The 15,117-nt window shown below is 52.2% G+C and overlaps 1 protein-coding gene across 3 annotated transcripts in view; it reads right to left on the reverse strand.

Moving 5' to 3' along the window:
• Positions 1-15,117, reverse strand: part of Sorcs2 (sortilin related VPS10 domain containing receptor 2) — a 398,248-nt gene that overhangs the window by 15,208 nt on the left and 367,923 nt on the right. For all 3 annotated transcript variants that reach the window (XM_028882326.2, XM_028882325.2, XM_037208879.1), the window contains exons 13-18: positions 13,715-13,806; positions 12,855-12,962; positions 8,710-8,830; positions 7,645-7,778; positions 6,933-7,061; positions 5,318-5,489 (exon numbers count right to left, since the gene is read on the reverse strand). In XM_028882326.2, coding sequence (XP_028738159.1) covers positions 5,318-5,489; positions 6,933-7,061; positions 7,645-7,778; positions 8,710-8,830; positions 12,855-12,962; positions 13,715-13,806 — 756 coding nt within the window. The remainder of the gene's footprint in view (positions 1-5,317; positions 5,490-6,932; positions 7,062-7,644; positions 7,779-8,709; positions 8,831-12,854; positions 12,963-13,714; positions 13,807-15,117) is intronic.

Here is a 15,117-nt window from a genome sequence, read left to right on the forward strand (position 1 = left end):
CCAAGACTCCATTAGAACAGAACACCCATGGGTGATTTTAGGAAGGCAGTTTGAAGGCTGTATGGGTCCCAGGGGGAAGCCTGAGCCTGAGCCAGGCCACGGGGCTAGGAGGGAAATTGGGAGTCTCACATGAAAATGGAGAAGGCTTTGATAACTACCACGAGGACTCTTCAGGGAACCACAGCAAACAAAACACAACTGTCTACTTGTGATGAGGTGGCTCCCTGTTTTTCATCCCACCCAGCACTGTGCCAGGAATGAGACTCAGCTGTGTGGAGCAGGCAGGGAGCGGTTCCTGTGACTTTGTCCCCAAGTTGCATTGAACTCCCTATGCAAGCTGCTGGCTGACCCTGACTCTCAAGTTCATGGCAAGATGGAGTTCCTGTGTCCACATTTAAGTTCCCCTCCCCTGTCTGCCTGTCTCTCTCCCTCTTTCTCTGCCTTCTCCCCTCCCCTGGTCACCCCACTTTAGCCATCAACAGTCTTCCTAGCTCACAGCCTCCAGACCTCAAAAGCCAAGGACATTTGTATGTAAATGATGTTCATTAACTTTCTCCATGAATACACTACACTGGGTTGGATAGTCACCCCAAATCCACTTCTGTTGGGACCCTCTGAAATGGATATTTAAAATAAATCTTCAGACGCAAGTCATTAAAAGAAGGTCACAATGGGTCACAGAGTACAAGAAACCCATGGGCAGGATCCTTGAAGAGAAAACAGTGGTGACTTGGGCACCAGGAAAGGGATGTTTGGACACAGAGGCAGACACTGGAAAGTACAGCCATAAGTCAAAAGGCTTCCAGAATGCCCAGAAGCTGGCTGAGGCTTTGTTGAGGACATTCCTAGAACCCAGCATATATGGTGTGTAGATGTAACCAATCAAATAAGAAACACAGAGCCAATGTAAAAGAGAAAGCCGAGAGGTCAGAGCTCAGAGATAAAATCTTACCTCCTGCAGTGCTCTAGCTTCCCGGAGAGAGAGAGCTACTTCCTGTTTGTCTGTGTTTAAATAGTCTTTCTGTTCTGCCTTCTCATTGGTTGTAAACCCAACCACATGACTGCCTCATCACTGCCTGTAAGTACCGCCCTCCAGGTCTTAAAGGCGTATGTCTCCAATACTGGCTGTATCCCTGAACACACAGAAATCTACCTAGTTCTTCTAACCACCACGCTCTTGCTATGGCTCTAATAGCTCTGACCCCAGGGCAACTTTATTTATTAACATAAAATTAAAATCACATTTCAGTACAAATAAAATACCACCATAATGGTGCTTCATGTGCCCATTTTTTAGGTTGCAAGACTGAGGCTTTCAGGGATCTAGGCTCTGGAGGTGGGTTCTCTGTCCATTGCTCTCCTGGCAGGGTTGGGTGAAGATCAAGGGGAATGTCCACACTCAATTCATTCCTATGAGGGGGCAAGTCCTGGGTAGCATTCAAGAAGTGGGTGTCTGCTCATGGTTTTGAGGTTCCCATCCTTCACAGCATGCGCGTTCATGTACATCTTCCCATGTACTTGCCACCCAAGCAGCCTGCTATGTCCTCAGTCTCATCCTGTTTCTTGCTCATTTTCAAACTGGCTGGTTCATCTGTTGATGGAGTTCTTTGTATAGTACTGCTCTGGTACCCACTGGGCTGTGCCAAGAAACTCCCTCCTGCCTGTAGCTACTTTTATCTTCTTAACAATTTTACTGATTCCAGATCTAGATGGCGTTGACACCTCAAGGTTTCATTGTGTGGCCTGGTGCTACGAGCTGAGGAATATGTAGTAAGAATTCAGCTGAATGTGATAAAGCTATACTTGGAAGAATCAAGGCATTCTTCCAGAGGAACCCAAATCTCAAGGAGTATTTGGTGTTATTCGGCTTTTAATATATCAGCTGTTTCCTGCTATGAATTTCCTGTGCACTCTCATACCTTCTCCAAGAACTCCTAACAGTGCATTTTATCTGATATACTTCTCTAGTATTTAAAGCCAATCACAGACAGGACAAAGCATTTCAGACCAACCACTGAGTCTCCTGAATTAAGGTAAACAGCCTTTCGGAGACACGGCCTGTCTCCTAGGCCTAGGAGGAACTAGTTCCCCTAGACAGGGGAACTTAGGTGCATAGCTTTCTTTCTTATGCAAATGAAGCTTGGACCCTCCTTTCTGTTAGAGCCCAAATGGCATTCCAGAGCAATTGACTCAGAACAAAAGGTCTTTTTTTGCATACTTGGTGCAGTGAAGCCATGAGGCAGGTTTCCTAGCTCTGAGCAGAGATACCCAGCCCTGCCAGTATACATGACATAGAAATAGAGAGGCAGTTACATTTTAGTGACTTATAGACTCTTTTACCTAACCACCTGTAAGACTGTAGTTGGAGCACATTTATGATAAGCTCGTAACATTTCACCTAACCACTTATAAGAATATATTTTGAGCACATAAATTCCCTTTCTGACTTATTCCAGGCCGTATCTGGCCCCACCGCCTCTATTCACTCCCCTTTTGGGTTGCCAATGAAGCTGGCTATCACTGCTTTTGTGGGGACCTTGGAAGCCTTGCACTGTATTGTGAGAGTTACTGCTTGCAAGGCGGTAGACCGGTTCTGGGAGAGGAGCAGGAAGGAACCAGGATTGGGAGAGATGAAGATGAGGATGAGGAAAAAAGCTTCATTAGAACTAGGATGGGGCAGGAGGAAAAGGGACAGACAGAGAGGAGCTGAGCATGAGAACAGAACTGAAGCTGTACAGACAGAATTTTATCTCAGAGGGATGAAGTGAATGGATGAAAGAGCTCGGTGTACCTAGATTCATTCCCCCAAATTACCCCCACTGTTCATAGTGTCTTCCCTAGAACTCTGAGAGAAATCTCCTCAGGGCAGGCCCTTGAGGAAATTTTGATAGTCTGCAGCCCCATCCAGGCCGAGGACTTCCAGCCTGTGTTTCTGGGCTGACTTTGATATGAGTCTTATTTTATACTTTCCCACTTTTTCTGCAGGTGTGTGATCTATTTTGGGTTCATGTCTGAGGTCTGGGGGGAGGTGCTGCTGCTGGATGGAGAGACACCACCTCTCCCAGTCTGTTCTGCACCTGTCAAGAGCAGGTGTCTATGTATCTGTTCCTAGCCTCCATCCCCCATTGCTGTGAATTCTTAGATACTTAGAAAATTCAGGCTCCCCATACCCAGCCCTGCTTTCAAGCCCAGTGATATGTAAGAGTAGGTGTGTGTGTGGTAGAGGAGTGCACACTGCCTGTAAGTGTCTATGAGTATGTAAGGGAGTTTGTGTCACAGTGTAAGTATGCATATACCCACCCTCAGTTCCATGCTTCCATCCCCTTTCCTCCCAGGACTGGGTTGCCCCAGGATCCCCTATTTCAAGACATGTTTGCATTGCTCCCCTCAACTCTGCCACTCCTAAACCTGACAAGCACCCCAGCAAGTATTCCGAAGATGCTCTGTCCTCTAGTCCTGATCCAGCTGAGGCTCCTGCTTGCAGATGTGCTGTAGTTTCCAGTTTTATGCTCTAGGGGGCAGAAGATCACCATATTTCCAGGATATCTGGCTAGGACTTTGAGAAGCCTCAGCTGGGTCTGTTGGAGCGTCCAGAGGACCCCAGGCTGACCAGGGGCTCTGTCCTTCTGCATCCAAACACACTGCTCCCAACAGAGATACCTAGCCCTGCCTCGGGGCTGCCTGATGGTTCAAATGAACCCTAGGGCTGTCTCATTCAGTGAGAGGACCTGGGCAGGAGGTGTTGTGTATGAGTGTGTGTATATCAGAGTTGTATTGTATAGCTTGGGCATGGGGACCACAGATTTGGTCATTGTCTGCTTGGAGTCCAGAGGCCTCTAGAGGACACAGCGCCATCTCTGCCTCTTTTCACTATGTAGCTCTGAGACAATGACATCACTGTTCATGCCTCAGTTTCCTCATTTACTAATGTAAGCTGATAGAGTGCACAGTGTAAGATTGCATTTCCAACAGGAAGCTGCTGTCTCAGTGCCTAATATACAGGTGCTCAGTGTGGCCAGTCTGAGTCCTCCATTGCCTCAGTTTTCCTGTTTTCAGGAGACCAGGTCTCAGACACCTAAAACCAGACACCTTTTAAAGGTTGTCTGAGAATAGCTTGCATGATCATGGATTCACCTGCATTAGCCTTCACATCTGTTTGTTGAAGATCTGGACTCCTGCTGATCTGTGAGAGGAGACTGCCCAGAGTCCTGAGGGAGAAAGAGAGCCCTCTCTCTGCCTCTGTGAGTGGAGACTGCCCAGAACTCCAGGGAGAAAGGGGGCCCTCCCTCTGCCTCTGTGAGTGGAGACTGCCCAGAACCCCAGGGAGAAAGGGGGCCCTCCCTCTGCCTCTGTGAGAGGAGACTGCCCAGAACCCCAGGGAGAAAGGGGGTCCTCCCTTGGCCTCTAAAGTTTTCTGAATGTTCATGTATTTCTAATAGTCATTTTTAAATTCCTTGCAGGGATCATTAGCTGCTTCTATAAGCAGAGACACGGGGATGTGTCTTGTGAACCAGAAGGAAACAGAAAAGTTAACAGTTCCCTCAGGGAACAGAATTTTGGGTGATATTTATGTCTGTAGTGTTTTTTTTTTTAAATTATAAATGTATTTCCTAAATATACTACAATGAGCATATATTATTTTTAAAATCAGAAGAAAATGTAACACTTGTTCTGAAGTAAAAATAGAATGAGTGGGAGACTGGGCGGAGAAAAAAATATATATTTGTGTATGCATATATATAAACTTGTATTTATATCTATCCCTATATACACACAGAAGGCATTATCGCTGGATGTGTGATTATAAGTCATTAAAAAAACTTTATGCTTTTGTTGGGATTCCAGATCAACTAAATCAATATAATTAGAGATTTAAAATTGCCTTAGTGCTGGGCGGGGGTGTGGCTCAGTAGAAGAGTGCTTCTCTAGTTTGTACAAGGCCCTGGGTTCCACCCTCGGCATTAGAAGAGAGAAATCAATGAAAGAAGTTTAGTGCCACCTATGGGGAGGAATTGATTTTGTGTCAATGTTTGATAAACACAAGATCACACACAAATGCACGGATATACATCCAGGCACTCACATGTATATACATGTGTAATGTGGAGTCCATTTCCTGCTGAATGTCTAACACACTTGCTCTTGTATCTGTTTCATCTCAAAGGATACTCAGAGCCAAGAGGCCGACTTTGGTCCTGTGGCTCCCAGCCTCGAGGGCAGGCCGGCCTCTGTGGCCATGCTCCAAACAGTCCCGAGCCTCACCCTTGTATGCCTGGCTGGAACTCCCCTCCAGTGACAGTCCAGGGCGGATGCTCACCTGTTCCTGCCGCACCACGAACAGCACATCTTCTCTAGGCCGCACGGCCACTGCTTCTCCGCGGATGCTCACCTGGAGGCCCCGGGGTGCTGTGAGGGGACACTGTAACTGTACCGGGCTCTGCTGCAGGTCCACACCACCTTCGCACACATTGGACACCACCTTCCGGTACCTGGGAGGATGAGGGAAGGGTCAGGTCCAAGATGAACAGTGGTTCCATGGATAAGGATGGTCTCCTCTCCTGAGGCAGGCAACTCACGGCTCCAGCCTCTACAGCCCTATTTACTGCCTGCTCCCCATGGCTGCTTCTGTCTACCTTAGGGCTGAGAGCACTGAGGATGAGGATGGAGGGGCTGGCTGTGCCCATCTGCTTTGGAGAGCTGAAGCATCCATGGCCTGATCATATCGCCCACAGTAATAATAACTTTTTGGTTTTTTGCTAAGGGGTGACAGAAGGAGATACTCTAAATCCAATGTCTTGCCGAGAACTATGGAGGACTGAGTGGCTGAGAAGTGCTTGGCCTTGGCTTCTTGGGTGGCCATAAGCAAACATGTTGCTCTTCTTGGGATGGCTCCACCCACCCACTACCCATCTACCCACCCAATCATCCAACAGTGGCACAATGGCCTCTTTGGCAACCCCACCAGGGCTTGGCAAGCAGCAACTCTTATCTGAAGTGTCAGCTAGGATCTGTATCAAGAGTACATGAGTTTAGAAAGATGGGTATTTCTGGGGCAGAAGAATGGGTAGATGGATGGGAGGGAGGGTGGGTGGGTAAGTAGGTGGATGGGTGGATAAATGAGTAGATTGATAGGATAAATAGATGGCTAGATGAATAGGGGTTAGATGAAGTAGATGGGTATAAGGATGAGTGATGGATGGATGAGTAGGTGGATAGATGATTGATGGTTGGGTAGATGGGTGGATGAATATATGGAAGGAATATATGGATAGGAGATAGAAGTGGGTGGGTGGGTGGGTGGATGGATGGATGGATGGATGGATGGAAGGATGGATGGATGGGGTTGGATAGGTGGGTGGATGGATGATAGATGTCAGGCTAGATACAGCCAAGCCTAAAGCATTCAGTTCCTGGTCCTGTCTCTGCTTCTTCCAGTTCTCCAGGGTAAATAATAAGGAATCCCTCACAAAGGATGAGGAAATGGGCCCATCACACAGAGCATGTGGACCCCACAGAAGCTGAAGGCTCACAGATATTATGTACTTGGTATTTCTACATGAAGTTGCTACTTTATAAACCATTTATTCACCCTGCCCCAGGGAGGGAGAAGGGTCTGCCTGCCACTTCCCCACCCCGCAGAGTTTATGGCCACTATAGCAGACTGTAGGAACACTCACTGTGTGTGCCATGGGCTTAGGCCTAGCAGGTGAATATGCCAGTGGCTGAGATTTCAACTACAGCAGAGGAAAACCTGGGGGTGGGGGCTGGGAGAGTGATCTATCAAGGCTTCCGACCGGAAGTTTGGTATAAGTGGAGTCCCCTAGGCTTCAGGAACATCCCTGGTGCCATCACAGTACAGGTGTAAAAGGACCAGAGAAGGATGAGGCTGCTCTGGGGTCCCAGTCCCACAGGAGTGGGGTTGGTGTACTCACCCAAGGCTGCTGGTGTAGGTCTGGCCCAGGACACAGTCTTCAGGAGGGGACAAGGGGTTGAACCAGAAGTTAGCGGAGCACTTGTTGGCCACGGACTCGGAGGAAGGTGAGCGCTCAAACCCATAGTCACTGGGAAGGGAAAGCTGGGTTAGAAGGTGAGATTAGAGGTGACCGCCAGGGTGGGGAAACTTACACCACAGGTCTAGATGTGTCCGTCTGTGGGGGCGTGGGTGGATCCCCAGGTTTGTCCCGGAGGAGAGCAGATGGAACATACTAGCTCCATTCCAGAGCAAGGAGGATGAAAATGAAGCGGAGCCTGGAGGGCTTTCTGGGGGAAGTGAGTGTCTCAAGGGATGCAGGGAGATAGAGGGCAGCCAGGGTCAGCAGCTGTACAGCCAGGGTCAGTGGCCTTGGAAAGGGCATGGAGACCTGAGTATGGGGTGCATGGTAGAAAGGGTGAGGCAGGCTGGGGGCGGAGGCTTTGTGAACTACATTGCCATAGGGCAGTGGGCCTCTGAGTGGATTATGTCCCTCGAGGGAGGAGAGGGACTAGGTGAGTGTATCTTGCTCCCATGATGCTCTAAGGTAGAGGTGGACGTGTGTGTCTGTGACTAGGCCTTGAAGGACGATGTGGCCTCCACCCTGGTTCTAGGGACAAGGTCATCCTCAAGTAAAGATGCCAGAGCAGCCGGGAGGGAGGGGCAGTGCCCACCAGAGGAAGTCAGAGTCCCGGCACTTGCACACACGTGACGTGAGTGCCGACGTGAAGCTCCTCCCCTTGACACACCAGGATGTGGGCTTCCTTTTCCGGTAACTTCTCTGCTGGCCCATGATGCAGTGATCACCCTGTAGCAAGAACACCAGGATGAGCAACCCCCAGAGGATGGTGACAGCTACCACCGGCTTACCTTGTTGCTCCTGCCCTGGTGGCAGCTGGGGTGGGGCATTTACCTCCTTTGACAAACAGGGAAACTGAGGTCCAAAAGAACTTGACATGTCAGGCAACTGGCCCAGCTTCCCTCATCTTAAGCCCTCATCTTAAGACCGGGCCCTTGGTAGTCACAGAACAGCTGGGCCTACACGGGCCAGGTGTGTGACCATGTGGGGATGAGCCATGCCTGGAGGGCTCATGTGGACACACAGTAGATTCTCAGGCTGTGCTCAAGGCGGCACAGCCCCGATCCCAGTAACAGGGCCCCTTGTAGCGATGGGGAAGGACTGGCGGGAACCCTGTGTAGCCACAGTGAATCGGGTTCTGGAACCCTCTCTGGGCCCATCTGAGTACTTTCTTGTAGATCAAATTTCTGCAGAGGGTCATTGAGTCGCTAGCCGGACCATCCCCCACTTGATTTAGTGGCTCGCGAGCAGCCTGCTCACATCTCCCAGGTACCCACTGAAGTGTCAGCCTCCCTTGTACACCAGGAGCTGAGGTGGCGGTGGGTATGTGTGTGGGGGGTAATCTCATGTTCTGTTCAACCCAAATATGAAGGCTAGACACTGGATTATGACACAGGATGCTCCCAGGCCCTCAGGGCAGAGAGTCTTTGCCCATTTCCCCCGCAAACAGAAAAGTCCCGAATCCTGTCATGGAGACCTCCTTGCTGAGGGTGGGGCTCACGCTCTGCAGGCCCTAGGGTCACGAAGAGCCATAGATCAAGCAGCCACAGGCGCAAGGGTGGCCCAGAAAATCCCTGGGAGGGAAGATGCCCAGAGGTTGACATCTATGGGATTCCATGGAGGAGGAAAGGGCCTTGGGTCTGCGGGTTGCCAGGCCCACCTGGAGGTCAGTGAGGTCCCAGGAGCTATAGTCATTCTCGCCACACTGCCGGGGGAAGGAGGGCCGGAAGTCCACCTTGACTAGCTCCCAATCAGAGCGGAAGCTGATGTGGCCAAAGACCCTGAGGGGAGAAAGAAGGAAGGCCACTTTAGATTGACCCATCCCTAGTGTGTAGATGTGCCCCTACTCAGGTCCCCTGGGCCACCACCTGTGATACCTCTCCTGCCCCAGAGGGTTCAACGATGTGGCGTGCCCGCCACCGGCACCTGACCTGACGTTATCATCCTCAGGGGGACCGCTATCTGTGACTTGCTGATTGCAATAGCACAGGCCATCCACCCGACCCATGCAATCCCCTTCCTGACAGGAGCAGGCTCTCAGGTGGACGGGCTCCCCGCCTTCTTGGCTGCCACAGGCCCTTCCATAGCCTCACATGCCAGGCCTTGTACTTGCTCTGGGTGGGCTAGAGCCATGTCCAGTGTTATCTGGTATCTCCCTGCCTTTCTGTTGGCCTCTCTCTCTCTCTGTCTGCCATGTGGGATTGGGCTCCAAGCTGTTTATCCCAGGCAGAGCTGGCACTCCAGAGAGATAACTGGTTATTGTATGGCTTGGACAGTGGGATGAATAGGTCCGTGTGACAGCACAGTGCATCCCACTGAGCAGAGGGAGGGGCTGAGGGAGGCCGGACATACAGGAAGCACAGTGATGCGTTGAGGCTAAGCATGCTCGGCTTGGTGAGCTGAGACAGCATCCCACACTGGCTTCTACCCCTCCCAGACAACTTCTCTGCAAACCATGGGTGGCCTTGTCTCGGGGTACCTGCCATTCAGATGGGCATTCCTCTGGTCATGGCCCCATTGTCACCTTGACAGACAGCTGGAGAGGGGGTTCCCACATTTCTGTCCTCCCCTCTAAGGCTTACCACATCCTGTGAAGGATGCATGCTGATCGCCCCAGACTTCTGAGAGGAAACAGACTAAGGAAGGGACCCATCCAGGGTGGCAACCCAGTACTGGTACCTGGGGCTGGCAGCTCACATTTGTGTGGCCCGGGACCCATAACCAATTAGCCTGAGTTTGATAACCATGCAGCCTCCTATATAGGGGGACATCCCATACTCTGCATTCTGAGCTCAAACAGAGAAGCAGGCTGCTCTAGCGAATCCGCTCCGTGTATTTCAGTTCTTGTCCGTGAAGAAAGCCCAGACCTCAGCTCCCACTGTGAGCATCTCTCGTCCAGTTGAATGGCCCTAGCAGGAGAGGCCAAAGGGCCACTGGCTGCCTGAGAGAGAGCAGGAAATGTGGGCCATACTGTGGAGTGGACTGTTGGCTCCTCCATAGGTATGGCCTGCAGCCCTGCCCGACTGAGAGCCCTCACAGTACTGCCCAGGACTGGGGAACCCTCTGCCATGTACTGTACTGGGGGAGGCAACTGTGGGCAGAGTGGTGGACAACGTCCTGACAAGGTGACTGTGGTCAGCTTGGATGTGACCTTTGGGTAGATGAGGATAAAGATGCCATATGGGCAGGGCCCTGTTCTAGGCTCGCACAGAAAAGCTTTTCATTCTGCCAGCCCGTGTCTCCTCTGAGGCGTGTGAGTGATCTCCGTGTCCACTGAAATTGGAAGCTGTTTGAAGATGCGGCTTTGTGAGAGGCTCCATAGGAACCTTGCGGAGCTTTTTAAAAACTTAAAACAGGAATGCACGTGCCTGTGAACTTTGCTGCTTTCCCCGGATGAAATGCCATCTGCAGGGATGAAAGCCGCATTTGGGACCAGACCCGGATCTGAGGGCCTTGGCTGCACAAAGCACTAATGTCCCAAAGCAGCTACAAAATGCAGACCACAAGACGAAGTGAGAGGAGGAGCGGGCAGGGAGGTGCTCAGGGCGGAAAGCGTGCCCCCATGGTGGGGCCAGGCTGCAGGAGCTGAGGCCTGGGAACCATGCCGGCTCTCTGGAGCTCTGAGAGCCCTGTCAGAGCGGTCACCTTCTCGCCAGCCCCTCTTCTTGCCTCGTGGGCTCCATCCTGCACACCGTCCATCCTTCTTGCAAAAAGACCAAGGTCCAGGCTGAGTCAGACTTCCTCGTCTGTTTCTCTTGACAAACACCAAGTGCCATGTCTCTGACTTCCCTTCCTGCCTCCAGCCACAGCCTTCAGGGAGATGGCCCACAGTCTGAGGCATGAGCCTCCCCAGGGCCTTGGCAGATCACAGCATCATAGAGGACCTGACCAGGAACAACCTGCAGTCAGGTAGAGGGAGATCTGGACCAGCTCAGCCTTCCATACCTGGTGCTCAGCTATTCCAGGATGCACACACCACCTCTGTCCTGCAATGAAGTCTGCCCTGGCTTTCCCCTGGCCACCCAGGAAGGAGACTGTGAGGCCAGCGCCACAGTGGGCTTCCTCCCTGCAGCCTGACTGTGGGGGAGGGGCTCCACCTGCTGGGGGGGGCAGTCATGGACATTCTGCAGGGATTCCATGGGGCTGTGGACACTCCATGGGGCACTGAAATGCTCTGTGGGGTTCCATAGAGGTCATGGATGCTCCATGGACACTTCCTGGGACTCTGGGTGCTCCCTGGGACCCTGAGTCAGGAGAAGCATGCAGGCCAAAGTCTCCTCCCAGACTTCTTCCTGGCAGTCACTGGCCAGTGTGGGCAGCAGATGCTCTGTGGCCAACAGTCCCTGGGCCCTGGCAGGGGTCACTTAGTCTGGCTGTCTCTGACAGCCCTCGTTAGCTCCTGGCATGTGGAGGTTGTCATTGTATCCTCGACACCTATACGTCTGCTGTTGTGGCTTCACTGAAATCTTGTTTATTGAGCTCCGACCACATATCAGGTACTGCCCAGCCAGGCACATTAGTGACACAGACTGAAGGACCCCACCCCTTGGGGTCTCAGGAGGGTCAGGCAATCAAGGCCACACCCCGGGCAGAGCCCAGACAGGTGCAAAGCTCTTGAAGGGGTGAGGAGCAAGACCACTGTCCCGGCAGGCAGGAGGAATGCATAGCTTCGTCATCCCTCATCTCATAGGCCTGAAAAGGTGCAAGGCTTGTTTCCTGTCCTCTGTCCCACACCACCTTCCATTCATTCCCAGGAGGCTGTCCCTGTCACTGGCCTAGCTAGGGCTCATCTCCAGGTGCCCTGAGAGCCACATGCCACTCAGTCTGAGGTCCTATGCAGTCCCTATCCATCCTGGCAGACACAATGGCAGTCTCTAAATAGGAAGGTAAGGTTTCTTTGTCCATCCTCGGGGGCCCCTAAAGCCAGTCCACGGTATGTTTTACAGCTAGCTCTCCTGGGACCTCAGTGTCAGCATACAATAGGAGTTTAATAAATAAATGCACTTTAAACATTAGGTGGTCTACAAGAACACGTCTCTCCACCCCGGTGGCCCAGCCTCACACCTCTGCTGTGCTTGGTGCTTTCTGCTCTATAGGGGCAGGCTGGCATACACAGCTGATCCTGAAGCATGCATCTGAGCTCAAACTCACAGCCATGACCCCACTGGACATGGAGAGACTCATGATCCTCCAGCAGTGGGAATATGAAGTAGGGATGGGAGAAAGTCAGGTTCTCTCGGGGCTTCTCCACATGCACCTCTGTAGGAGCATCCAGTGAGCTCACGGAAGACAAAGGTGGAGTGTGAGCCGCCAAGAGCCCAGCTGGCCCTTCACGCCCACACCACAGACAGCAAGGCCATACCTGCCAGGATGCCAGAGCCCACTCTAGGTTGAGTGTGAGGTCACCCTGTCTGCCCAGTCTACGGGACGGGGGGCTGGCCTGACTGCCTGGGACCAGCATCAAATAAGGCTCCCACTGCACAATCCTGTTGGGCCTCAGCTGCGCCACATAGCCAAGAAAAGTACTGTCCTCACTACAGTCAGCTAGAAAGGTGACAGCATGCACTGGTAAGGGACCAGCCAGTCAGTGTCCTGGGAGGGATGGAGAGCCCCCACCTGCTGGCCAGGGGGAGAAGAGGAGTCACTGGCCTGGGACAGGGAGATAGCAGGCATGCAACAATAAATAGGGGCCCAGTCTGAGGCCACCTCAGAGCTCAGAGACCAGACCCAGCCTGCCTGGGGGTTGCGCTGACCCGTGTCTTCCTCCCACCTTCCTGTTTCACCCACGTCCTGACACACACTCACGTCATGACCAGCGTCTCGTCCCCTGGCTCGCTCAGCAGCCCGTCCACGAACACGGAGGTGCTGGTGAAGTTGTGTGTGCTCCAAGTGTGGCCCTCATCCACGCTGAACCTGTGAAGGGCCACCAGTGTTCACAGAGCAGCATGAGCTTACTCCTTTCTATGACTCTCTACCCCCAGGCCTGACTCTTATCCAACAGAGACCAGCTCCATGACCATCTCAATACCTAGGCCACAGCTGGACCACAGCCTTTGCCTCTCAGGTGAGACCACAGCAGATGCCTGCCAGCACCAGGTGGCATCCCTGACTAATTAGCAATGTGATGGCCTGCTGCCCTAGACATTGTCAGGATACCACACAGGCACTGTTCTCTATGAATAACAGGGACATCTGAGCCTTAGAAACTTCCAGTAATAGCATACAAGGCTTGAGCCCAGCTCAGGGTCCCAGGGTCAGCGACACAACCAATATTACAGCGATGTTAACTCCCAGGACATTCAGCTCTTTTTCAGATTAAAGTGACACTGGCTGACCAGCAGTTTCCCAACTCTGCCTCCTAAATACCAATGTTACCCTGTCCTCGATTTAGCCACTCCTACCTGGGCACTCACTGGCTGCCTTGTCTGTTCACCCTGGCCCCGATCCTCTACCAACAGGCTCTTGTTGATACTTAGGGTGCCTCCCGGGACTCCTCAGCCCCCTCCATGTGACCCTGACCAGGCTATGTATTCTGTGTTCATCCTGGAGTAATATAGGTCCATCTCTGGGACACCTCAGAAGGGTTGGGAGGTGTGGGTCATCCCAGTGTTAGGCTGCCAGGGAACTGTTCTGGAATGCTCAGTGCCCTCTGCCCATGATCTCACTTGAGGATCTTCAGGGGGATGGAGGTATCCTTGATGGCAGCAATGACACCACCGTGGTCCAGGTAGAGGACATGGTGTTCTTCCTCGAAGACCTGTAGGGGTGATACATACTCTCAGGTGAGACCTCGACAAGGCAGGCAGAGCCTGATCGGGAGGGGATGCCAGCTCTCTATCTAACACCCCCATACACACCCCGACTTAGCACATGAGGAATGAGTGGGGTTTGGGGGACAGTGGCAATTTTATCTACCCTGAGGGATGGAGAGAACTGTGGGATGCGCTCTCAGAATCCTGCCCACGGGAATCCAGGTCAGCAAATGGCCCAGCAATGAGGGAAGCGCAGTGTACTCAGAGCCGAGTTCAGGATGAACCCCAGGCCAACATGGGGTGCAGTGACAGAGCATATGGCTCCTTGATACCTCTGATCTAGGTGGATGTGGCCACCTCTGGCTTCCTGCAGTCCTAGCCTAACTGAACCACATGTGACATCTTCTGTTACAGTCAGGGAGCTACTGGGAGAGCAGATGACGATGAGTCCTCTGGGGCCATCTCAGTGGAGGTCTGAGCTGGGTACCTGGGACTCTGGCATGTTGATGAATACATGAATGAATGGCCACCATATGAATGAATGAATGAGTGAATGAATGGATGGATGGATGAATGAATGCTCTGAGGATAAATGAATGAATGACCTTTTGCGGGGAGGCAAAGGTATTTTGACAGGGGCCACCTAGGAGGGACAACTCTGTTGGCCACTGCCATCTGCTGATATCCTGGTTGGGCAAGTGCCATCTTACAGACAGGAAGCTGGCTCACAGTAAGTTGGTTGGAGACAATATCAGGGAAATTGCTGAGGAAGCCTCAGACAGTATCCACACTGTGGTTCTCTATACCTTAAGCAGCCCCTGGGGTGCAGAGCTGGAAGGCGATACAGACCCATCCCTGACTCAGCCTTTCTTTGTTCCCCTCAGAGTGCTAGCAGGGTCTTAGAATGATGCTAGTGAGGTCCTTGGTCATTCCAGGGAGCTTGTGGTTTTGAGACAAGATCTTGCTCTGCAAACCAGGTGGGCCTTGACCCTGCACAAGAATCTCCTTCCTCCACCTTCCAGATGCTGGGGTTATAGGTGAGCGCCACCAGGCCTGGCTGGCAGCTCATGGCTTAAAGCTTACGTCACTCCAGGAATGTTCTGCCCTCTGGCCCATCTCTCTCCATCAGTGCTTCGCTGGCCAGGGAGGAAACACCACAGTAGCCCCGAGTGCAGCACTGATCTGGAGCCATTGATAATTCAGTTGTCTCCCCAACTTCCCCCTGACTATAACTGCCTACAACCACTACATGCATCTGTTCCTCCCTGACACACACATGCATGTGCATGCACACAGGTGCTGCACCATCAGGCATC

The sequence above is a fragment of the Peromyscus leucopus genome, chromosome 10 (genome assembly GCF_004664715.2).
Source record: "Peromyscus leucopus breed LL Stock chromosome 10, UCI_PerLeu_2.1, whole genome shotgun sequence".
NCBI classification, from domain to species: domain Eukaryota; kingdom Metazoa; phylum Chordata; class Mammalia; order Rodentia; family Cricetidae; genus Peromyscus; species Peromyscus leucopus.